General features: G+C 43.5%; 1 protein-coding gene across 10 annotated transcripts in view; it reads right to left on the bottom strand.

Annotated features, from left to right (window-relative positions):
* Positions 1–26,119, bottom strand: part of FRMD4A (FERM domain containing 4A) — a 342,273-nt gene that overhangs the window by 7,589 nt on the left and 308,565 nt on the right. For 9 of the 10 annotated variants that reach the window (XM_058191964.1, XM_058191962.1, XM_058191968.1 and 6 more), the window contains exons 15-21: positions 21,548–21,681; positions 15,195–15,317; positions 11,768–11,996; positions 9,816–9,872; positions 7,857–8,094; positions 6,751–6,912; positions 4,953–5,812 (exon numbers count right to left, since the gene is read on the bottom strand). In XM_058191964.1, the coding sequence (XP_058047947.1) occupies positions 4,953–5,812; positions 6,751–6,912; positions 7,857–8,094; positions 9,816–9,872; positions 11,768–11,996; positions 15,195–15,317; positions 21,548–21,681 (1,803 nt within the window). The remainder of the gene's footprint in view (positions 1–4,952; positions 5,813–6,750; positions 6,913–7,856; positions 8,095–9,815; positions 9,873–11,767; positions 11,997–15,194; positions 15,318–21,547; positions 21,682–26,119) is intronic. The other variant, XM_058191963.1, reaches the window with a different exon arrangement.

The raw sequence follows: 26,119 nt of genomic DNA, 5'->3' as shown, positions 1-26,119 counted from the left end.
TTCTCTTTCTTTCTTTTTCTCTCTCTCCTCCCTCCCTCCCTCCCTCTCCTTCCTTCCTTCCTTCCTTCCTTCCTTCCTTCCTTCCTTCCTTCCTTCCTTCCTTCCTTTTCTTTCGTCTCTCTCGCTCTCTCTTTCTTTTCCTCTCTCTCTTTCTTTCAACTAAATAACAGCCAGTGCAGTTCCAACCTCTCGCCTTTATTTACAGATAGTCCTCTACTTACAACAGTTCATTTAGTGACCATTTGAAGTTGCAACTGCACTGAAAAAAGTGACCATTTTTCACATTCACGACCGTTGCAGCGTCCCTGTGGTGGTGTGATCAAATTTCAGACGCTTGGCAAGTGACTCATATTTATGACGGTCGCAGTGTCCCATGATCTCCTTTTGTGACCAGGGGGAAGCCAGATTCACTTAACAACCGTGTGACTAACTTAACCACATGGATTCACTTAACAACTGTAGCAACAAAGGTCATAAAATGAGATCAAACTCACTTAACGGTCTCATTTAGCAACAGAAATTTGGGACTCAAATGTGGTCGTAAGTCAAGGACCACCTGTATGTATTTATTTGTTAGACTTGTTCACTGCTTATCTCCCCATGGGACAATGCGAGGTGATCGACAACAATAAAAATTATTGGGTAAAGGGAACTAAAATAATAGGGCAATAAAGTTGACAGTGACAAAGGAACACAACGATAATAAATACATCAATACAATAACCAAAAGGATGGATGGGTGGAGAACAGAGATTCCAGGCACTCAGGGAAGGTCAGAAAAGTCAAGATGGCAGATGTGACTACGTTCAAAGTCCCCCCGCCTTGCAAAAGGCTTTGATTGTGTGATTTCTGGGTCTCTTTGCATCTGCTCAATTTTAATAAAAGGGCCGAATTTCTCACTGAAGTGGCTTTATTTTTAGCAGAAGCCACATCTCCTAACTTCAGGCAGCTGAGATCCTGTTAAAACTCTTCAGCAGAGACATGCTGCCTGAGGTTCGAATCCAACGGGTTTACGACGGGCATAACTAAATGTTTAATGCATGCCAAGAGGCAGCAGCCGTGCCTTGCATTCTGGAATTAGTAGAGCATAATCTGATCAGCAAAGAATGGATTTTTAGAAGCCTTTGACAAGCAAAAAGCTTATTTGCCTTCTGGACAAACAAAACATAACACTCTTATGTAAAACACCTAGCGTCTCTTCGGATCGATCGATCGCACCAATTTGGTTGTAGCTAAATAAAAGTCACAAAAAGTTCATATTTGATTTCTGCAAGTCCCTCAGTGATTCAGCGTTTCAAATTTAATGTGTCACACTTCATGGTCCAGCACGTTTGAGGCCAGGTGGGTAGCCCCGAGCGGGTGTTCGATTCATGCAATATTTCAATGTGTGCGAATTGTTAAATCGATACTGAGTGGTGCCCTAGAGGTGGAGCTCCCGCCTCACAATCAGGAGGCTGTGAGTTCGATCCTTGGTTGAGGCAGATATTTTTCTTTCTGGACACTAGACTATATCTGCTGAAACAAAACTCCGCATTGGCGACAGGAAGGGCATCCGGCCATTAAAACACTCTGTTAGCTCCATTCAGTTGCCCAGACTCCACCCCGCAAGGAATTATGGGGTTGGTTAAAAGAAGATGATGATGTTAAATCGATACCAGGCCGTATCGAGTTCAGTTAAGGATTCATTAACAACTGGATTACTACTGCAGGGATTAATTTAAGAGCTTTGGCCAGAAAGGTCATATAATATGGGGAAAAGTTCACTTAACCGCTGTCTCATTTAGCAGCAGAAATTTTGGGCTCAGTTATAAGTCGAGGACTACCTGTACTCCAGGTGTGGTCTTACTAAAGCTTTGTAAAGTGATACTAACACTTTGCGTGATCTTGATTCTATCCCTCCGTTAACGCAGCCTGGAACTCCAGACATACTACATGCTTGTGGACTAATTCCTACGTTTAATGTGGGCATTTTAGGTTATTTTTTTTTTCTAACTCCCTCCTCATTCCTTCCGCCCCAGCTGGCGTGCTCAGCCCCTAATTGCCTGTGTAAATAAAAGACTGGATATATAAAGTATTAACCGAATGTAATTATTAGCTAAGTTGCTGCTTATGTTTGGAGATTGCTCTTGGTGGGTGACTTTCAAACAGCTTCAAGTTCTTACACATTTGAGAAACTCTTAATTACAGTGGTGGCACCAATCTTTAATCTACTTCTAGCTTTAAATCACTGCTCTGAACACTTAGTTTCTTATCTAAAGAACACTCTGAGTGGGGTATATATCATCTACGTGATACACGATGGGCCGAGACAAAATCGTTTATTTGAGATCAGAATTAAAATCAGAATTTGAAGTCGCCTGGCCTCTGCAACGCCCTGACGTTTGATCCAAGGAGTAACCTCTTTGTAGGGACTCACTGCTTGCTTCACGCTGACACATTCTGCTTTATACCAAAGGCGGGGCAGATTATCAATGGAGGGGCCCTTGAAAGACCACCCAGAAGCTTCAACTAGTCCAGCGTACAATGGCACAAGCAACGATGGGCATGCCTCAACAGGCCTTCGTAAAATCATTGTGCTGGCCATTGCTTCATTTCTAGGTGCGATTCAAGGTGTTGGTTGTCACCTATAAAGCCTTATATGGCACAGGTCTGCTTGTTGAGGGACTGCCTGTCCCCATAACATCCGATTTGACCCCCACAGAGTTAGCCCTACAAGTTCCTTGGATTAAACAATGCCATGGCTGTCCCAAAGGTGCTTTTTTCAAGACTTTCTTGTTTTTTTGCTTGAAGACGTTTCGCTTCTCATCCAAGGAGCTTCTTCAGCTTCTGACCGAATGGTGGAGATCGGAAGGATTTAGTATATTCCTTGCACTCATCTGCTCATTGGCACTCTGTGGACTGGAGTATTGCAAGGAATATACTATATCCTTCCATTCTCTACCATTCTGTTCTGTCCCACCTCGCCTCCGTCCGAGTGATGGCTTAATTAGCCGGCACTATCAGCTCTGGCTGCAAAATAGCTAGCGTCTGCCAAATGCTTGTTATCTCCCTCGACGCCGATGAGTCACCCAAGAACAAACAGTACTTCAGCTCTTAGTTAAGCAGTTGATTTGCCTGCTACGAAGAGGCACAGCAGCTCTTGCTGCCTTTATATCCTGTGGGGTGTGGCTCCATGACTCAGCACTTCCTAGGCCTGCCCCACCCCTGCTTCTGTTGTTCCCGCCTCCTGCCTATGAAACCTAGGGTCCAGCCAGGCCTGATTGCCATCAGCTGGGTCTGGAGGCGTGGCCTGGGCGGGGAAAGAGTTGGGGACGGAGGCCTCGTTATCTCCTCCACCTGGCCTGCCTCTGGCTCCTGGAGCTGAGCCAGGGAAGCCGGTGCTCCCGGGGTAAGTCCTGATGGCCCTTCCCCCTCACTTCCCAAGTCACTTTCTGGCAGGAGGCCCGGCTCAGGGGGCGCAGACACAACATATTCAGTCAGAACTGAAGAAGCTTCTTGGATGAGAAGCAAAAGGTTTTCAAAGAAAAAAAAAACCCCAAGAAATTCCAGTTGCCTTTTGGAAAAGCGCCTTTGGGACAACCACAATTTGACTGATCGGGAATCTCCACAGACTTTACTTTTTATGTTATATTGTGTGGCGGAATCGCTGGCTAAAAGAGAGAAGGGAACAAAGAGAGGTGCCAAAATGGAGTCGCTTTGTGGGAGGAACGGCATAAGCCAGACCAGGGAAACCTTTATCTGCCTGTTCCCAAGAGAATGTAGAGGAGGGTGAGATTCTTGTAAACATCAACAAAAAAGAAATTACTCTGGCCCATTCACTGAGTTGTTCTGGTTCTCTGTGGCTGACATATTGATTTTATGTCAATTTCAATTTTATTGATTGAAACTGCGAGACGCCCAGAGTCATTGAGAGTTTGGATGGTGAACCAGTTTAAAGATCATCATCATCATCATCAACATCCTATTAGCATGAGAAACTCTTTATGTAAAAATACCAAATAGGGGAAATATTGGACAATAAAGGAGAAAGAAAGGAGAGAGAGGAGTAGAGGGTAAGATAGGAGAGGAGAGACAGAGAGAGAGAGAGGAATGGAAGGAAGGGAAAAGGAGAGGAAGAAAGGATAGGGGAAAAGAGTAGGAGAGAAGGTTAGAAAGGGGGAAGAGAGGGGAGGAGTGGGAAGGAGGGAAGAGGAAGAAGGAAGAAAGTAGGAGAGGAGAGAAGAAGGTAGGGAAGGGAAAGAAAGAAGAAGGAAAGGTAAAATGAGGGAAAAGAAAGGGTAGAAGAGCAACCCCGAATGTAATCAAAAATGTTTTTTTTAATGCTTTCTTAAGAAAAAATATGTATATGTGTGATCAGTTATGAATAAGAGAATGTACATTTACAAATAAAAATCTTTTTATCTTGTTATAAAAAACAAAATAAAAAAATTCAAAAAGAAAAGAAAAGAAACTCTTTATGCGTTCAGATATTTAATAGCTGAAACAGTAAAGTGTACAATGGGCCAAAACACACCGTCGTAGTTGATTGGTTGGAGAGTGCAGGTTGCTGCCTGAGGCAATCTATGTTATGATTGGTTGCAGGGAGACCCATCGCTCCATCATGAGGTAAATTGTGAGGTAAATCACAGTACAGTTTACTGAGCACACATTAAGAAAAAAGGCGGGAGTTTCCCTCCCCCCCACCTTTTTTTTCCTGTGTGTGCGCTGTATGTTGTTTACCTCACGATTTACCTCACGATTTACATCACAGTGGAGTGATGTGCCTGACTACGTTAATATGGATATTAAATATTTATATAGACTACAAGTTCATAACAGCCTCTTTGACTCCATTTGGATACCTGCTGCACAATTCCCTGACATTATGTCTCCCTGCCCTGTCAGAGAGACCCAGGATTTATTCCTTCAACCTGGTTTAAATGCCACCTGGGCCCAGAATTTCTCCCGCTTACCTGACGTTGCTTTGCACATGGGAGGCATCCTGGTTACCTTACTGTGCGCCACGAAGGTGCTTTGAGAGGAGCTACTGTACTGGGAGCTGCTATCCGATGAAGTGGAGCTTGTATGCGACAATCGGCTGTGGTCTTTGTGGGTGGCTGTGGAGCGCTGGTACCATAGTCTGAGCTCATCTGAGACCCCAGTCCTCCCCGATCCCTTTTCATGGCCGTCTCTCCCCAATGAAGGAGTCCTTATGATCTGAGACCGGGAAGGAGTCAACCGGATGGAGTCCACTTCGTCTCCGTGCCAGTTTTCCTTAAACATGCCCCCCGCTGTGTACGAATTGGATGTTTTAAACTGTGCTTTCACGCTGTAGTGTCCCTCCTGGTCATTTTCGAGGCTGCGCACCACCACCGGCGTCGAGCTCCCTTCGATGTATAGCGGGTACTCTTTGATCCTGTACTGGGAAGAAGGCTGGCTTTGGCTGTGCAGGTAGACGCCATGATGGCTGTTCCCGTTCCCGGCAGCCAGGTTGGGCATGCTTCCCGAATTGGAGCAGACGAGGTTTCCAGCTGACTTGTGCCTCTGTCTCTGCCGCTCGCGAGCTTTGGAAGGCGAGTCCTCTGCCAGGGTGGAGTAATTCGCATTCATCTGAGCTGGGTAGTAATGCTCGGAGCTGGAGTGGCTCGTACAGGAGGAGCAGTCGTCCATGGGGTCCGACCCATTACTGCTACGAGTCCTTGGGGTATAGAAGTCAGGGCTCCCCGTCTCGTTTTCCGAGCCAAGAAGCTTTCCTTGTGATTCTAAACTAGAACTCCTGTGTCTAAAGTGCTGGACTAAGCAATGCAGTCTGGTAGGGCTGATGTCCACTGATCTGTAAGCCAGAGAAATAGAATGAAGGAAAATGAATTAAGATTTTCAACACCACTACAAGAGGGAAATCTCTTGGTGGAAATTGGCCCTTGGGGTAATTCCAGCATATAGCAATAGCACTTAAGACGTATATACCGCTTTACAGTCCTCTCTAAGTGGTTTACAGAACAGCCTCTTGCCCCCAACAATCTGGGTCCTCATTTTACCAACCTCGGAAGGAGGGAACGCTGAGCCAACTTTGAGCCAGTCAGAATCAAACTGCTGGCAGTGGGCAGAGTTAGCCTGCAGTACTGCATTCTAATCACTGGGAAGGGAGGGAGGGAGGGAGGGAGGGAGGACAATAGCAATAGCACTTAGACTTGTATACCGCTTCACAGTGCTTTACAGCCCACTCTAAGCGGTTTACAGAGTCAGCATAATTGCTCCCAACAACCCTCATTTTTTGGACCTTGGAAGGATGGAAGGCTGAGTCAACCTTGAGCCCGTCAGGATCGAACTCCTAGCAGTGGGCAGAGTTACCTTGCAATACTGCATTCTAACAACTGCGCCACCAAGAAGGAGATTGAGTAAGGGAATAAGAGAGGAAGGAAGGAAGGAAGGAATAGCACTTATATACTGTTTCATGGTGCTTTATAGCCCTCTCTAAGAGGTTTAGAGTCAGCCTATTGCCCCCAACAATCCTCATTTTATGGACCTTGGAAGGATGGAAGGTTGAGTCAACCTTGAGCCGGTCAGGATCGAACTGCCGACAATTGGCAGAATTAGCCTGCAATGCTGCATTCTAACCACTGCACCACGATAGCTCCGGATGGAAACAGCCCACGTTGATCTCAAAACATTTCAAGTGCAACTTCTCTTCCCTGTTTCTATGAACCTGGATTAAAAGAGTTTATGCCAGAAGACCAGCAGAAGAAAGAGAAAGAGAGGAAACGGACCCACCTGGTGGAATGGACATAATGGGGACTGCGTACACGTAGATCCGGTGTCGATGGCATGCTGGATTGGGTATTCCAATGGGGAAGATTCCTCACTGGGCTGTTCTGAAGAGAGTTGCTTCCTCCACCTTCCACACAACTTCCGGTGCTGGGAAACCGCTTGTGACTAACGCAGATAAAAGACGACGAAGAATTCAAAACATGCTCTTTATTTTACGCATGTCGCTACCTATACACATGGAACAACCTTTAGGTAAAGGTTCCCCTGCACATGCGTGCTAGTCGTTCCCGACTCTAGGGGGCGGTGCTCATCTCCGTTTCTAAGCCGAAGAGCCAGCGCTGTCTGAAGACGTCTCTGTGGTCATGTGGCCAGCATGACTCAGTGCTGAATGCTACATGTCCTTGCTTAATAATATTTTTTGCTTTGCTCTGGGTAAGGCGCAACCATGTTAATATATAAAATTAGCCAGGTTAACTGAACCTCTGCAGAAAATAGATACTTCCCTTGTTTCTTCCAGAGTTAAAGCCTCAAGTTATGACGAACGGTTGCAGGAATTGGGTTTCTCTAGTTTAATGAAAAGAAGGACTAGGGGTGACATCATAGCAGTGTTCCAATATCTCAGGGGCTGCCCCAAAGAAGAGGAAGTCAAGCTATTCTCCAAAGCACCTGAGGGCAGGACAAGAAGCAGTGGATGGAAACTAACCAAGGAACCATGGAAACTAATGAAGGAGAGAAGCTACCTAGAACTAAGGAGAAATTTCCTGACAGTGAGAACAATTAACCAGTGGAACTACTTGCTTCCAGATGTTGTGGGTGCTCCATCATTGGAAGTTTATAGGTAGAAATTGGACAACCATTTGTCAGCAATATCATAGGATCTCCTGCTTGATAAGGGGGTTGGACTAGAAGACCTCCAAGGTCCCTTCCAACTCTGTTATTCTGAGAAATTTATGCAGAAGCTTTACAGAATGTCCGTCGGCACATTAATGTATAATTTTATGCACGACCCTGGAATGTGCTGTCAAACCTTTGCTTCATTTCTACAAAAGGGCAACTATAAAGTCTTCCAATGTCGGACGGAAGGCCCGCCTCTCCTGCTCTTGACTCACCTGGAATGGCTATGAGAAGAACGCTTCTTCACCTTCTCGTAGGGTTCATCCAAGGAAGACTCGCTCCACATCTTGGGCTTAATGGGGGATTTGTCGTAGTCATTCCTGTGATAGTGCATTTGCCGGAGACCCTCCAGGGACTGCGGAGGGGGAGGCCTGTTGTGCAAGGGGGGCCGAGGAGGGAGCCCTTTGTGAGGTGACTGTAAAGGGGATATTGTGCTGGTAACAGGGCAGTCTTCTGGAATGGAAGGAGAAGAAGAAGGGTCAGGCACGAAGGACCAATCAAACTGATTTTACTGCTAAAAGTCTACACAGAGAAATCTTCTCAACTAACAACTAACTAGTTAGAGTTAGAGAAGGGCCAACATCACTCAAAGGGAATTGGGTTTACTTTGTTTGTGGCTACGTAAGGATTCTAGGCTGATACCTCTCTTGACTCCACCCCCCTAGTTCTGCCATCTCTTCTCCTACAACAGCAGTGTCCAAACCTGGCAACTTTAAGACTTGTGGACTTCAACTCCCAGAATCCCTTAGCTGGCAAAGCTGGGAGTTGAAGTTCACAAGTCTTAAAGTTGCCAAGCTTGGAGACCCCTGTCCTACAAGAAGGGAAGATTTTAAGCCCATCTGACGTTCATCCCAAGTCTTTGGTTTAATTACTTGACTGCCATCAAGGCACCTCTTTTTCTTATCAAATGTCAAAAAAGATACATTTAATGGAGTCAAAGGGTCTTGATGCTCGTGGAAACAGACACCCTGTGCATAAATAAAATATGGACATCATATACCACCTTCTGGATGAACTAAGGAAATCATCATTTTAGTTAAAAAAAAAAAAAAAAAAGAGAGTTCCATCCCAGTGACATCCAAATGAAAAGCTAAAACCTTTTTGAAAAAATGACATTGCGAGCAAGAAGATCAGCCAATTAAAGTAGATAGAAAAATTACTTGAAACGCAGAGCGCTGGAGTATATTTAAAATGAATCCAGCTCCAAGTAGCCCCCTTCCAAACATTTTCACATTACCCCTAAAACTAAGGAAGACAAATACTAATCATAATACTAATTTTGTTGTATGAGGGGCAATGACAATAAAGTAAACCAAAACTAAACTATTTTTACGTATTTTTTGGAGTGTAAGATGCACCTTAGTTTTTGGGGAGGAAAATAAGAAAAAAGCTGATTGGCAGGTGGATCGGCCTCCCAGAATACCCCCAATCAGCTGTTCCCAGAGGTGAATTTTAGCAACAGGTTCCTTGGTTGTGAGCTCTGTGCCTTGCTTTTTTTTTCTGCCTCTGAAACTTCTGAAACTGTTACAGAAAAAACCTTTTTTTTTCTGCCTTTGAAGGCCTCAGAAAAAAGAGCCCCCAAACAGAGCTTCTGAAAAAAAGCCTCTAAAGCTCTGTTTGGTTTTTTTTTTTCTGAAGCTCCATTTGGCAGCTTTTTTTCGGAAGCTCCATTTGGCGGCTTTTATTCGGAAGCTGTTTGGTGGCTTTTTTTCTAAGCTCCGTTTGTAGCTTTTTTTCGGAAGTTCCATTTCTGATGCTTTTTTCAGCCTCTGAAATCTCCGTTTGAGAAGCTGGGTGGGGCTACATTCGGAGTATAAGACGCACCCAGATTGTCACCTTTTTTGGGGGGAAAAGATGCGTTTTGTACTATGAAAAATATGGTAAAACTCCTTACTACCCCCAGAGACAAAGTGCACCCCAGATAGGAGATCTGCAGATAAGCCCTTGCCTCACTTCCTATAATCCAACTCAAGATACAGATCACACCAAAACGGGTGAGACAGTTAAATCATTGGACCAAAATCATTTAGCCCAGCACTGTTGTGGCTGGAAATAAAGATTCCCTCTTTTATTCTTTTGACATACCACTGCCTTTAATTAATTTTTTTTTGCAACAACAGCATTCTTATCAAACATAAAAGTTGATAAGACTCCAACATTTTTTTTTAACGTACCGTCTTCTAGAACAAGAGCGTCCGAGAGGGAGCTATCTTCGCTGGCAATGTTTCCATCTAGGAAGCCAAGAGACCACAGAGAAGAACCCATCAACAAAGAAGTGGAATTGGGATCGACATCCCAAAAGTCAGATAATGAAAGATGTGCTACCTTTCTTCAGACCCATCTTATTAGCTGAAGGATGGGTAACAAGGGGTGGGATTCAGCCGGTTAGGACCGGTTCAGGTGAACCGGATGCTAATTTTACAACTGGTTCACCGAACCTGTAGTTGCAAGGACTGGCTGCGCCCTCCCACCCCACTCTGCCCCTCCCAGGAGTCTCCACGCAGCCCATTTTGAATGCCAGGTAAATGCAGGGCCTGCGGAGAGGCTCGGAGGGTGAAAAATGGGCCTCTTGGAAGTACCAGAAATCTGGAAACGGCCCTGTTTCTGGCTTCCGGAGGGTCTCTGGAGTCCGGAGAATGCTATTTTTGCCCTCCTGGAGGCTTGAGGAAAGCCTCCGGAGCCTGGGGAGGGTGAAAACGCCTCCCCCCTTGTCCTGGTGCAGGAGGCCAAGTAGGCTCTCCAACCCAGTAACCGGACAGAGAACTGGTTGCTAAAATTTTTGAAACCCGATGAGTAACCTCTGAATGTTGCTGTACTATAACTCCCAACAGCCCTAGCAAGCCTTGCCGGTGGCCAGGGACTCTAGCGGATGTAGGACAGCAAAGATGGAAGGCCACCTACGTATTTCTCCATCGTTTCTCCAGCATCCTATTTCTCATCAACAATGTTTCCAGGAAATGCTGGCAATAATTTGACTATTGCCCCTAAACAATGAAATTCACTGGCGATAAATAGCCACTGATGGGCCTATTTTTTATTCATTTGACCACAGGTAACCCCTGACTTAGGTCCATCCATTTAGCGACTGTTCAAACTTAACGAGGCACTGAAAAAGGTTTAGTTAAGGACCAGTTCTCGCTCTTATGATCATTCAGATAATCAGAATTTGCATGCTTAGCGACCAGCCTGGTTTTATGATGGTTACGACATGACAAGTGTCATTATTTACAACCTTTCCAGAGCAGGGGTCTCCAACTTTGGCAACTTGAAGACTTATGGACTTCAACTCCTAGAATTCCTCAGCCAGCAAAGCTGGCTGAGGAATTCTGGGAGTTGAAGTCCATAAGTCTTCAAGTTGCCAAGGTTAGAGACCTCTGTTCCAGAGGACCTATGACGAGCAAAGCCTACGGAGGAACCCAGGTTTGTTAAATAACCATGTGGTTCACTTAAAGACCATGGCAAAAGAAGTCTTAGAAATCATTTAATGACCACATCACTTAGCAGTTCCAATTGTGGTCATAAGCCAAGGACTAAATGAATTTTTAACAGGTTTGTAAAATCAACCGGGGATCTTAAAATAAAATTTTGAAGAGTCCAAAACGAAGTACTGTACGTATATATTTATCATTGGCATTTTGTGTGTAATTATAACTCCTCTTAGCCTATGTCGTAATTACCACAACCCTTGGTGCAAACCTGATCAAAAATGCTCTTCCACAGAAATCTTTCGGTACTGAGGGATGCTTAAGCTCAGCGAAATCACATTCACGGCTTTGCTTCTCCTAGTCCCATTTTTCTTTGGGGCTTCTTGTGTGAGATTACACACCCACAAAAATGCAGGCTTGCAATCCGTAATTGCGCTCGAGTGAGTCCCGTTTCCTATTGTCATTTCCTGAATTTAATACTCAAGTGGCTAGTTGCAGAGGGGTTGAAGAGGTGCTGGGCCAGGAACCTGAGAGGGTCACCCGGTGGCCTTCCGTAACTCCTACTTTTGAGAATCTTCAGATAGGCATTTCTCCATTATTTCTTCACGCGGCCTACAAGACCCATGGAATCCACCAACCTCTAAACCCCCATCCCGTCTAAAGAAAGTTCCAGGATATCACAGAAGGTCAACTGTCTTTACCATCTATGATCAGCGAAGCTCTTTGGGTTGGCTTTTTCCCAGATCTGATGCGGTACTCGTTGATGGAGTTTTCAATCTCCTGGAGCTTCTTCAAGGCATTCAGGTAGGAGGTCTTCCTCTGCTTCTTCAGCTTCTTGCTGACGTTGGGCTCGCTGGCCAGGCGTCGAGCAGCTTCCGTGATCTGGGACTGGATGGCAAATTCTCTTTCCAAGCGTTCCAGCTCAGCTTCCTGCAAAAGAAGAAGTTTCAACGGTCAATGTGTCTCAAGGTCTTCCATTGGGCTAGTTTCAATAGATCGGCATTGGATCAACAGAAAAAAACTGGACTGTCCTCTATTGAACTTTTCTTCAAACTTCTATCATGTATCATATAAACTATGTCTAGTTTAATGGAAAGAAGGATGAGGGGAGACATGATAGCAGTGTTCCAATATCTCAGGGGCTGCCCCAAAGTAGAGGGAGTCAAACTATTCTCCAAAGCACCTGAGGGCAGGACAAGAAGCAGGACAAGATGGAAACTCATCAAGGAGAGAAGCAACCTAGAACTAAGGAGAAATTTCCTGACAGTCAGAACAATTAATCAGTGGAACAACTTACCTCCAAAAGCTGTAAATGCTCCAACACTGGAAGTTTTTAAGAAGATGTTGGATAACCATTTGTCTGAAATGGAGTAGGGTTTCCTGCCTAAGCAGGGGGTTGGACTAAAAGACCTCCAAGGTCCCTTCCTACTCTGTTATTCTATTCTATTCTATTCTATTCTATTCTATTCTATTCTATTCTATTCTATTCTAGTCTAGTCTAGTCTAGTCTAGTCTAGTCTAGTCCTATTCCTAGTCCTATTCCTATTCCTATTCCTATTCCTATTCCTATTCCTATTCCTATTCCTATTCCATTTTACTCTCCTCTCCTCTCCTTGGATAAAATACAAAGAAAAATAAAAATAGGAAATTAAAGGAAGAAAAAAAAGAAAGGGGGAAAGATAATATGAGCTACAGGGGAAGAAAGAAAAAGGCGTTGACTTCCGACTCTTTTTAGCAGGGTACAAGATAATAACATTACTACCTCATTTTTAAAAAACTTTTACACAGGGGTATATAACTAGGTATTTCTATCACAACCAGTCTATCTAATCAGCAAATTGAAAGTCAACATTTCATTTCTTTTTTCATCACTAGCACAAAATCCAGAAGTGATGTCCAAATAAAAAACAAATATATAGGGAGGTTGAACTTTCGAATGATGCCAGAGTTGACAATTATCACAACTAGCTGGCGGAAGGAGGTCTTATCTACATCACCAATCTCACTGAACAGTTGGGATGCTAGTTACTGTATGTAATAATAATAATAACAGAGTTGGAAGGGACCTTGGAGGTCTTCTAGTCCATCCCCCTGCCCAGGCAGGAATGTGAAAGGCATCCTTCTGTGTTTGGTAAAACCCTGGTCAAAGAGGACTACCGGTTAGGGGTTGACCACCCTTACAACAGTATTTCCAGAGGTCACCTTAATTTTTCTCCCGTGCCATCTTGAAATTATACCGGAACAACAAAAAATAAGTGAAACCACCAAGAAACTGACAGCTATTAAAAACCACGTCTGCTTCTATCCAGAATAACAGAGTTGGAAGGGACCTTGGAGGTCTTCTAGTCCAACTCCTGATCATGCAGGAGACCCTACACCCGTGATGGCGAACCCATGGCATGAGTTCCACAGGTGGCACGTGAAGCCGTATCTGTGGGCACGTGAGTGTTGCCCTAGCTCAGCTCCAGTGCGCATGTGCGTGCTGAGCAGATGATTTTTGGGGCTTTCTCATCCCACCATGGAGGCCCTCTGGAAGCTGGAAGTGGGACCGGAAGATCCGTTTTTCGCCCTCCCCAGGCTCCTAGAAAGACTCTTGATTTCCAGTGGGAGCGGAAGATCCGTTTTTCGCCCTTCCCAGGCTCCTAGAAAGACTCTGGAGCCGGGGGAGGGCAAAAAATGGGCCTACCAGGCCCACTGTGCCATCGCGTGCAAAAAGCAGGGGGAGCACAGGGGAGTCGCGCGTGCTTGCATGGGGGGAGGGCGGGGCGCATTGAATTATGGGTGTTGGCACACACACATGCACCCCTCCCCCCATGCTCCCCCTGATTTTGGCACACGACAGCAAAAAGGTCAGCCATCACTGCCCTACACCATTCCAGACCTGGACACACCTAGCGATGGAGCACCAGCAACTTCTGGAGAAAAGCTGTTCCACTGGTTGACTGTTCTCACTGTTAGGAAATTTCTCCTTAGTTCTAAGGTTGCTTCTCTCCTTGACTGGGAATGATTCCTTTGTTCCTAACCACGCTGTGGGTTTTGGAAGCTTAGAAGCTGATTTTTGCACATCAAAGAGATATTTCCCATTTCAGTTTATCCACGTGCAGGTGAAGAGGAGGACCTGGTTTGACTTCATCCTTCATCAAGGTAATATGGCTGTCCTTGGCTCATCTCAAAAAGCTCTTTTGATGTTTAAGAGGACTTGGCACTATTTTAAGTCCGTAACTACAGCTCTTCTCTTGTTGCAATTGGCCAAAAGGCTATTATTTGCGGGAGCTTAAGGTTTCGCTTTGAAGATTTGATAATCTCTGTCAACAGCGAGCTGATTAAATATGCATTTCACACAATACATAAATGCTACAAGCCCGTTTTTCTTCTTCCCGTCCTCTCCTACACTTCTGCTCTACCTCCCTCCTCCCCCCAAAAATCTCCCACATCCACAGAAAGCCGAAGGATGAAAAGCGAGGAAGGATGAAAAGCACCGCTCGAGCCTTGTTTTTGAAAAAGCGCGTTTGATCTTTGAACTGTAGATGAAGTTCACACCCCAGTTCTAAGAGTCTGAAGCTTCGAAAGGGGCTTTAAAAAGCTTCACAACTGTTGCATGTTCCAAGCAAAGAAAAAAGTTAGAGAACAAAGTTCTGATTCTGCAAGAATGGATACGAGTTTGTTACAATCCCATTTATAAGCCCAGTTTTGAGGTGCAGCTTAAAAAATGTAATGTTTGTAAGGCTCCTTGGAGGCTAAAGACATCCATCTCACCCTCCAGGGCCTCTAGAGTCTGAGGTAAGCTATTTTCACCCTCCCAGAGGCTCAAGGAACGCCTCTGGAGCCTGGGGAGGGCAAAAACGCCCCTCCTACTGTGGTGCAGGAGACTGACCAGGCCATACCCCCATGGCAACGGCCACTGAGCAACTGGGCAGAGAATCGGTTGCTAAAATTTTTTGAATCCCACCATTGGTTCCATGTCAGCTTATTCTCCCTCACCAGCCAATATGAACTCTTAGTTCATAGCAATAAATAGAGAGACGAAAGAAGGACAGAAAAAGACAGATGCGAGAGGATGACTGGATTTTCCAGAGCCTGGTAGTAACCAACTATTTGGACATTGGTAATGCAGATCGGGTCATTTACCTCTCCCTTGGGTAGCATTTTCTGTTCATCCAGTTTAAAAGAAGTACCAATTCTTCTTCTCACCATTGGGGGCTCCTCCCCTGGGTTGAGGGGGTACTCCCTCGGCAATTTTCCAGTAAGTTCCTGAAATCACACAGCAAAGCCAGGAGTTAATTAGCAGGGATCTTTGGGAGCCTGCCTCGAATAGACATTAACAAGCTCAACAATGTTCAATCCATGCCGATACCCTTCAGGAATCCACGGATGTGTTTGTGAAGGAGGGAAAGGAATGTGGTGGTAACCTTCCCACCCAGATCCAAGGTGCTGCAGCCAATCCTGGGGTGGGCTGGGGGCCCAAGATGCTGGGTAAAACTGAATGATGAGGGACCTACTACCCCTTTATTTATGCTTGACTTAAATGCCCAACTTAAAGACCCAACTGAAATAATCTGTAATTGTGCATAAGTTAGTTTCTTTCTTTCTCTCTCTCTCTCTCTCTCTCTCTCTCTCTCTCTCTCTCTTTCTCTTTCTCTCTTTCTTTCTTTCTTTCTTTCCTTCCTTCCTTCCTTCCTTCCTTCCTTCCTTCCTTCCTTCCCTTCCCTTCCTTTTTCTTTCGTTTTCCTTCTTCCTCCTTCCTTCCTTCCTTCCTTCCTTCCTTCCTTCCTTCCTTCCTTCCTTCCTTCCTTCTTTCTTTCTTTCTTTCACTTTCCTTCCTTCCTTACAATTTATATTGACTGTTTCCTAATATGATTTGATTGCTTATTTGACCCCTATGACTATCATTAAATGTTGTACCTTATGATTCTTGATGAATGTATCTTATCTTTTATGTACACTGAGAGCATATGCACCAAAGACAAATTCTTTGTGTGTCCAATCACACTTGGCCAATAAAAAAATTCTATTCTATTCTATTCTATTCTATTCTATTCTATTCTATTCTATTCTATCCTTTCTTTCTTTTTTCTTTCTCTTTCTTTCTTTCCTTACAATTTATATTGACTGTTTCCTAATATGATTTGATTGCTTATTTGACCCCTATGACTATCATTAAATGTTGTACCTTATGATTCTTGATGAATGTATCTTATCTTTTATGTACACTGAGAGCATATGCACCAAAGACAAATTCTTTGTGTGTCCAATCACACTTGGCCAATAAAAAATTCTATTCTATTCTATTCTATTCTATTCTATTCTATTCTATTCTATTCTATTCTATTCTATTCTATTCTATCCTTTCTTTCTTTTTTCTTTCTCTTTCTTTCTTTCCTTTCTTTCTTTCTTTTTCTTTCTTTAATATATAAAATTTATTAACCACCAATCTTTTTCTCTTTCCCTCTCTCTCTCTCTCTCACCTTCCTTCCTTCCTCCCTCCCTCCCTCCCTCCCTCCCTGCCTGCCTGCCTGCCTGCCTGCCTTTTCCACCTTTTAAGGTGGGGACCCTTTGAGATCTATATGCAACAAAATTCCATTTTAACGTATGCCGATTATAGCGTACGTTCAAAGTGACAATAAAGTTCTTCTAAGTTCTTCTAAGTCCAGGTCTCTCTTTCTCTTTCATATCTAGCTACCCACCTGTTTGTCTGCCTGTCAAATTTATATGGTTTCATTTGATTCTAGCTTTCCCATTCTTGACTCACGCTTGGTCTAAATCAATTGTTTGCAGCCCCAGATGGTATGTACGTACCTCTATAAGTTTACATCTGCTTTATACTTTCAAAATAATTTATATCCTTCCTAACCCTCTCGAGCAATTTTTGTGACAAGTAAAACAATAGCTTCATAAATTTGTCTGCCATGTGCTCTTTCATTCAGTGTGAAACAATTGGCTTTACGTCTGATTTGATCAAGTGCTAAATTCCAAATTATGCTGGCACAGAGGAAGGTTGGGGAGGATCAGAAGCAAAGGGCCGAAGACCAGGCTGACGTATTATGAGAACAATACAGAACAAGTGCCAACCAGAAATGAATCATTTAGTAGGGTGCCAAGCTGGGGAATAGAAAGAGGACCAAATAAAATCAATCAGAATAGAGCTGGAAGGGAACTTAGAGGTTCTCTAGTCCAACCTCCACCTCAAGCAGGAGACCCTATATTATTTCAGACAGGTGGCTGTCCGGTCTCTTCTTAAACACCTCCAGTGTTGGAGCATTCACAACTTCTGGTGGCAAGCTGTTCCACTGATTGATTGTCCTCACTGTTTGGAAGTTTCTCCTTAATTCCAGGTTGCTTCTCTCCTTGATTAAATTCTATCCATTGTTTCTTATCTTGACTTCTGGTGCTTTGGAAAATAAGTGGACCGCCCTCTTCTTTGGGGCAGCCCCTCAAATACTGGAAGACTGCTGTCATGTGTCCTTCCCCCTCCAATCCTTCTCTCGGTTAATCTGTCAGTTTAAAACAGTTTACATCACCCTCAAAACCAAATCCATTCCCCCCTCCCCTTTGTGAGTAACAGTCTATATTTACACTTTTTATATTTTTCTATGGAATGATTGTTGAAGTTAACATAAAATCACTAAACAACAACAACAGAGTTGGAAGGGACCTTGGAGGTCTTCTAGTCCAACCCCCTGCCCAGGCAGGAAACCCTACACCACTTCAGACAAATGGTTATCCAACATCTTCTTAAAAATTTCCAGTGTTGGAGCATTCACAACTTCTGCAGGCAAGTTGTTCCACTGATCAATTATTCTCACTGTCAGGAAATTTCTCCTTAATTCTAAGTTGCTTCTCTCCTTGATTAGTTTCCACCCATTGCTTCTTGTTCTACTCTCAGGTGTTTTGGAGAATAGTTTGACTCCCTTTTCTTTGTGGCAACCCCTGAGATATTGGAAGATTGCTATCATGTCTCCCCTAGGCATACCCAGTTCCTGCCACTGTTCTTCGTATGTTTTAGCCTCCAGTCCCCTAATCATCTTTGTTGCTCTTCTCTACACTCTTTATAGAGTCTCAACATCTTTTTTACGTCGTGGCAACCAAAACTGGATGCAATATTCCAAGTGTGGCCTTACCAAGGCATTATAAAGTGGTACTAGCACTTCACGTGATCTTGATTCTATCCCTCTGTTTATGCAGCCCAGAACTGTGTTGGCTTTTTTGGCAGCTGCTGCACACGGCTGGCTCATATCTAAATGGTTGTCCACTAGGACTCCAAGATCCCTCTGACAGTTACTACTATTGAGCAAGGTACCACATATACGGTAGTTGTGCATTTTGGTTTTTTTGCTTAAATGTAGAACCTTCCTTTTTTCACTGTTGAATTTCATTTTGTTAGCTAGCGCCCAATGTTCAAGTCTGTCCAGATCCTTCTGTATCTTGAGCCTTTATCTTCTGGAGTGTTGGCTATTCCTGCCAGCTTGGAGTCATCTGCAAATTTGATGAGTTCCCCATCTATCCCCTCCTTCAAGGTCTTAAAATTCACAGGCTCTTTTCACATTCCGGTTTCAGAAACACGGCTGCGAGTAAATTAATTATCTTGAACTTGGCCTTGGTGTGTGTGCTAGGACTCTCTCACAGGCTCTGTCTTTTAAAAAGATCCAGAGAAGAGCCAAACAATGCAAAGCTTGTTAGCATTCGGGCTCCTGTAATTTAAGCAGAGCCGGTAACGAACCGAAGCGAAGCCTGCAGAAACCTGATGCTTGAGTGTTGCAAATAGTCAGGGGGTGGGAGGTCCAGACTTAATTGCCCCCTCCTGAGCCAGCGATTCCCACAGGAAAATCAATGTCTTTGGAGTGATTGATGGCCAAGTAAGAAGAGAAGTTGAGAGCGGGATGAGAGGAGGGTTAATTTACTTATATACGAGGAAGGATGTTTTAAACAAAAATGTGAAGATATCTCCTTTGAATCACCTCTGCTGACCTCTTACCTCTGGACTTTCCAACCAAAGAAGGAGTTAAGAAAAAAGAAAGAAAGAAAGAAAGAAATGACCCGTGAGGTTGAACTGGTCAAGCATTTCTGCTGAAATTTCCTAGTTTGTTTGTTTTTTGAAATTTCCATCCATTCTTTTGCTTAGGGTTAGAAAGGATTTAGGAAAAGAAAACCAACGGAAAGATCCTGTTTTTTGGATAGTGTTCTGTTTAAAGGTGCAACGAACGTCACACTGCACTCCTCTGAGTATAGAATTTCAACCTCTGGAAAATTGTCCGATCTTTGAAAGAGCGAATACGGCTAGTTCTTGACTTACAACAGTTCGTTTAGTGACCGTCTGAAGTTACGATGGCACTGAAAAAAAGCAACTTACGACCGTTTTTCACACTTACAACCTCTGCAGCATCCCCGGGGTCACGCTCTCAAAAATTCAGAGGCTTGGCAACTGACATGTACTTTAGACCAGGGGTCTCCAACCTTGGTCCCTTTAAGACTTGTGCACTTCAACTCCCAGCTTTGCTGGCTGAGGTATTCTGGGAGTTGAAGTCCACAAGTCTTAAAGTTGCCAAGGTTGGAGACCTCTGCTTTAGAAAGTTGCAGTGCCCCGGAGGTCACGCAATCCCCTTTTTGCGACCTTGTGACACTTCCGATTCACTTAACAACCAGGTTACTAACTTAATGAATGGTGATTCGCTTAACAACAGTGGCAAGAAAAATGGGGCCAAACTCACTTAAGAAATTGCGGTCGTAGGTTGAGGATTACGTATAACCAGTCATGGAAAATATATGCTTCCCTATCCTTGAAAAATCTCAGAAGTATAAGAGACTGAACAAGATTTTCAGGAATCATGAGCTGGCTGATCTTTGCCGATTTCCCTTTTAGAAAAAAAGTTATGCAAGATGAGACAAATAGATTTCACGTTCGTGATGTAGGCAACTTGTTGAGTTTCATGCTAAAAGCAAAATGTAAATGGTCCGGACGATCCTTTAAAATAAATATAAACAACCTTTTTAATTACGTTGGTCTGCAAGCGTAATGAAATTTAATGATTGCAACTTAGTGAAATGCGTATTTAATTAAGGATCATCTAACTGTTTTTCCATGCGTCGTCGGTCCAACCAATTTTCCTTTCTGTTCTAACTCAAGCATTTGCTCACCTGTCGGTCCCTTAAGGAGAAAGGTGAGGGTATGAATCAGATAAATAAACAAAAAAATGTCACACTCATCTGCAGCCAGCTAATAAAACTGGATCCATTTCAATTAAATCCAGGCCTGCAGTATATTAAGAGCCAAATCTGGCCTTTGGCCGCCTTATTTATAGGAAACAGGACTGAGCCCATGGGTGGGGTCACAAGCTTTTTTTTTTTTTTTGGAATTTATATCCCGCCCTTCTCCGAAGACTCAGGGCGGCTTACATTGTGTAAGGCAATAGTCTCATTCATTTGTATATTATATACAAAGTCAACTTATTGCCCCCCCCAACAATCTGGGTCCTCATTTTACCTACCTTATAAAGGATGGAAGGCTGAGTCAACCTTGGGCCTGGTGGGACTCGAGCCTGCAGTAATTGCAAGCAGCTGTGTTTTTTTTTTAATAACAGGCTATCTTAAAGCCTGAGCCACCCACGGCCCTTCATTTCCCGCACTATTTTTTAAATTGCCTATTTTAACTCAACACGCAAGGGATTCCCGAGTTGATTCATTCTTCTATTTTCTGGAGTGGAAGGGCTCCAATTTATTTTATTTTACTCAAATGAATTAATAAGAGCAACAGAAGGAATTACAAAGGACATCCACATCCTCTGAAAGGATTATGTTGGGCACAATTAACCTTGGACCTTAAGGGTAGGATTAGAAGCATCTCTGCTGCCCTTAACTCTCCCAATAAAAGAATGGATGGAAAGTGATGGGAGTTAGCTGCTTTAATTAGAGAAAAGAACCCATCCGGCTTTGCTTCTACTTGGAAACCACTTCTGGACTTCGTGCTTGAGACATGGGAAAAAAACCCCCGACATTGAGTTTGATTAGCACAGTTGGTTGTTACCGAAATGGCTAGTATTTGTTAAATTGGTGAAGTTAAAAAATTGAGGTTGTAATTTTATTCTGTAGTTGCTACGCTGAAAAAAGTTGGGCCTTTCCTTTCCTTTCCTTTCCTTTCCTTTCCTTTCCTTTCCTTTCCTTTCCTTTCCTTTCCTTTCCTTCCCTTCCCTTCCCTTCCCTTCCCTCTCCTCTTTCCTTCTTTCCTTTCCTTTCCTCTCTTCTCTTCTCTTCTCCTTTCCTTTCTTTTTCTTTCCTTTCCTTTCCTTCCCTTTTCCTCCTTCCCTTCCCTTCCCTTCCCTTTCCTCTCCTCTTTCCTTTCCCTTCCTTCCCTTTCCCTCTGCACCTACACCTCTCTTCCCCCTCTCTTCCCCTTCCCTAGTTTCCTATCATCCTTATTTGCACCTGTGTTTTAGATCAAGGTAATTTTTAATAACAAGTTTTTGAAAGGAAGCATCTCTGCTGCCTACCGCTTCCCGGAGACACAGCTTCTTCAGTTCCTCCAGGCGCTGGCGCAGCGTTTCCTCCAGGGCTTCTTGTCTGGATTTTAAGGCGGCCAGCATGTCTTTCTTGGCAGACTGAGAACTGTCGGATTCTTGAGAACCTGTTGGGGAAACAATGACGGCATTAAGGCAGCTGACACATCTCTGCAGCCAGGCGGGTGGCTTCTGTATGAGAAGCGGGACAACCAAACTGGACAGGTATTGCATCAACTCAATGGAGCTGTTATGCTGGAGAAGGTTCCCGTGTCTGGACAGCAAAGGTGACCAACAAGCAAGCACTGGAGCGCATAACACCAGACATGTCACTGGGAGGCAAAAATCACAAAAGTCTCACTTACGTTGGCCAAGTCATGCAAGGGAATTCACTGGAGAAAGCAATTATGCTTGGAAGAGTTAGCAATAAAAGGAAACTAGGCCGCCAGAGACCACGATCATTGGACACCATCAATGCTGACACCGGCCGGAACATAGAACAACAGTGCAAGAGTGCAAGATGAGAAGGTGAGGAGAGACCTGGCTAACAGAATCCCCAAGATTCAGAACAACTGCATTCATCATTGTCAGTTGCCCAAGTTCTACAGAGGAATTATTGAGTCTGTCATTTGCACCTCTATAACTGTCTGGTTCAGTTCTGCAACCCAACAAGACAGACACAGACTTCAGAGGATCATTAGAACTGCAGAAAAAGACAGTGGCTACCAACCTGCCTTCCATTTAGGACCTGTATACTGCACGAAAGAAGAGGGCCGTGAAAATATCTACAGACCTCTCACATCCTGGACACAAACTGTTTCAACTCCTACGCTCAAAACAACGCTACAGAGCACTGCACACCAGAACAACTAGACACAAGAACAGTTTCTTCCCATCACTCTGCTAAACAAATAATTCCCTCAACACTGTCGAAATGTTTACTAAATCTGAAGTACTATTAATCTTCTCATCATTCCCATCATCCATCTCCTCCCACTTATGACTGTATGACGTTAACTTTGTTGCTTGTATCCTTACGATTTATACTGATATTGTTTCCTGATTGCTTATTTGTACCCTATAACTATCATTAAGTGTTGTAAGGTATCTTTTCTTTTATGTACACTGAGAGCATATGCACCAAGACAAATTCCTTGTGTGTCCAACCACACTTGGCCAATAAAAAATTCAATTCAATTCAATTCAATTCAATTCAATTCAATTCAAGTCTAGTCTAGTCTAGTCTAGTCTAGAGTGTAGGGAGACCACGGAGTTAGGAGGGTGTTCTCGTTGGATGTCGTGCACATGGAAAACCACCTGGCACTTTCAAGCATTCGCACACCAGGAATGTGGGAATCCCGAGGGAGGCTAGGCGTGCATTCCCCGACATAAAAAAAACCATTTTGTATTTTATGTTTTCTGAGTTGTGCAGAATGGGGATGAAACAAACATAGGAGCATTCCATTCTGAGATAGCAATGCTTCCGCCAAGCTCAAAATAGGAAACGGGAAAACCGGAAGCTCATCAGCAGCTTTTCAAGAAGGTCAGAATTCAGCAAGATGGAGTTGTGATCCTTTGACATCAAAATGTTTTGCAACTCGTACAAGCTAGATGGAAATTAGATCAAAAAATAGGTGTTAAGCAAATTGAGGATAATTTGTTAAAACAAATGAGAGATCAAGGTCAACAGCATATTAAGAGGTTGTATAATGTATTAGTAGAAATAGATTCAGAGACTGATTTGGTTAAGGATTGTATGATTAAGTGGGCACAAAATTTTCAGCAACCAATAATGTTGGAAACTTGGGAAAGAATTTGGGTGAGGAATGTTAAATTTACACAAGCGCAAAATATGAGAGAAAATTTTTATAAGATGTTTTATAGATGGCATTTAGACCCCAAAAAATTGTCATGTATGTATCCTAATGTACAGGCTAAATGCTGGAGATGTGATTGTGAAGATGCTACTTATTATCATATATGGTGGACTTGCAAAAAAGTTAAAGCATTTTGGATTAAAGTATGGTGGATCATGCAGAATATTTTGAAAAAGAAGATTAAGTTTACCCCGCAGTTCTTTTTACTAGGAATAATTATGGATTGTACAGCTATAGAGACTAAATTGATTCTGAACTTAATAACAGCCGCAAGACTTTTGATTGCTCAATATTGGAAGAAAGAAGAATTACCTACAATTGAAGAATGGACTGTTAAAGTATCAAATCTGGCAGAAATGGCAAAAATCTCTGCTTACTTGAAAGACTATACACAAGAAAAATATATTTTAGAATGGAAAATGTGGATTGATTACCGTATATACTCGAGTATAAGCCGAGTTTTTCAGCACATTTTTTGTGCTGAAAAACGTCCCCTCGGCTTATACTCGGGTCTATACGGCTTATACTCAAGTTTTTTTTTAAGCCCTCGGCTTATACTCGAGTATATACGGCTTATACTGAGTTTTTTTTTTCTTTTTTCACATTTTACTGACTGAAGCCCTGCCGGTGCAGTGAGAGGGCGGGTGGGGAGCCGCCAGCCTCCTCAGCTGAGGGAGGGAGGGTTTCCCCAACCGGTAGGTGCCTCATTTCCCACCCTCGGCTTATACTCGAGTCCCCAGTTTACCCCAGTTTTTGGGGTAAAATTGGGGACCTCGGCTTATACTCGGATCGGCTTATATTCGAGTATATACGGTATATATTACAAATATTCCTCCCCTTAAATCTACCTACCTACCTATCATGTCTCTATCTACCTTCCTATCTATCCATCCACCTACCCACCTATCACGTATCTACTTACCTACCTAACCATCTACCGTTAAAAAATGATTTTAAATAGTTTAAAAATAGTTGACTTTCGAGAATGAACTGACAGATCAAATTTTGTGAAGGCCCATCAATTTTTTTGTGTGAGTCCACTTGTGTCTTGCTATCACACTCCTAATGCGCCTTTGCACGACAAAAAAGATGCCTCCCTTTCAGTATTACCATATCATTAAGCCCTTGTCAACTGATGTGGGTATTTTAATTTGAAATCCTTTCTGTTGGGGAACTCTAAGGGAGTCCAAGAGACCAGGGGTCTCCAACCTTGGTCCCTTTAAGACTTGTGGACTTCAACTGCCAGAGTTCCTCAGCCAGCTTTGCTGGCTGAAAGACTCTGGGAGTTGAAGTCCACAAGTCTTAAAGGGACCAAGATTGGAGACCCCTGCAACAGACCAAAATTAATAACTGCTGAACATGGAGTGAGAACATGAAGAGGCTGTGAGTAAGAGACTAGCAAAAAAGTATATTTAGAGCTGAAGCCACCAGCCCGGTCAACTTCCTCTTGCTGATGTCAGTTTGGCAGAGAGTTGCAAAACATTTTTTTTTTATATAAAAAAGTTTTATTTTTACAATCTTATCAAATAATTCATCCAATGTACAGTTATATACAATTAGTCGGGCCTGCCCAGTCACCACCCCCCTTTTTAACCTTCTTCCCTCTTCTACCTTCTTTTACTTTCCAAACCTTCCTCTCCTTCTCTTATCTACCTCCTCTCCTCCCTCCACCCTACACTCTTCTCCCTCTTCTACCCCTCTTCCTTCCTCTTCTCCTCTTTCCTACCTCCTACTCTCTCTTTTTTCCCTCCCCACCGTTCTAAAATGGCAACTGGTCAGACCCGACCCTACATTAATTATATTTATACATCTTCAATAATCCCTGTACATTAACCATCACTCCATCACTAACCTCAACCCCCCAATTCCCTTCCCCTTTACCCCCCACCCCCCACCCCGACTTCCCAGAACAAAATGCAGGGTATCAAAACTAACAATCATAATCTAAAATAATTCCTAAATTATAATCTCTAGTCTCTCCACGCTTATTCACACTCTCAATTCCCCTCTCCTTCAAAAATATATCTAATACAAATTATTTCCTAAGTTTACTCATATGCTATTTGATATTTTTTTATCTGATACTTGTTTTGAATATACCGTATATACTCGAATATAAGCCGATCCGAGTATAAGCCGAGGTCCCCAATTTTACCCCAAAAACTGGGGTAAACTGGGGACTCAGTATGTTTGAGTGGAAATGAGGCACCCACCGGTTGGGAAACCCTCCTCCCTCAGCTGAGAAGGCTGGCGGCTCCCCGCCCGCCCTCTCACTGCACCGGCAGGGCTTCAGTCCGGTAAAATGTGAAAAAGAAAACTCGAGTATAAGCCGTATATACTCGAGTATAAGCCGAGGGGCTTAAAAAAAAAACAAAACTTGAGTATAAGCCGTATAGACCCGAGTATAAGCCGAGGGGACGTTTTTCAGCACAAAAAATGTGCTGAAAAACTCGGCTTATACTCGAGTATATACGGTACTTCATTTTTCTGCTTAAAGAAAACTGATGTTTATATTCCCCACAAACTTTCTTGAAATGGAGAGGTGTTTTCGCCACTCATTCTGCGATCATCCAATCCCTAATTTCACTGTAGATTTTTGCTCAGCCCCTGTCCTCGCAAGTTCTCAGGGCTACTAAAGAAAGAATACCAGATGGGACGGGAGGTTTGAAGAGCAGATGAAAGAAACAGA

This window comes from Ahaetulla prasina, chromosome 7 (genome assembly GCF_028640845.1).
Source record: "Ahaetulla prasina isolate Xishuangbanna chromosome 7, ASM2864084v1, whole genome shotgun sequence".
Classification (NCBI taxonomy): Eukaryota; Metazoa; Chordata; class Lepidosauria; order Squamata; family Colubridae; genus Ahaetulla; species Ahaetulla prasina.
The sequence above is the reverse complement of the archived record's forward strand: the minus strand, read 5'-3'. Positions and strand labels throughout refer to the sequence as shown.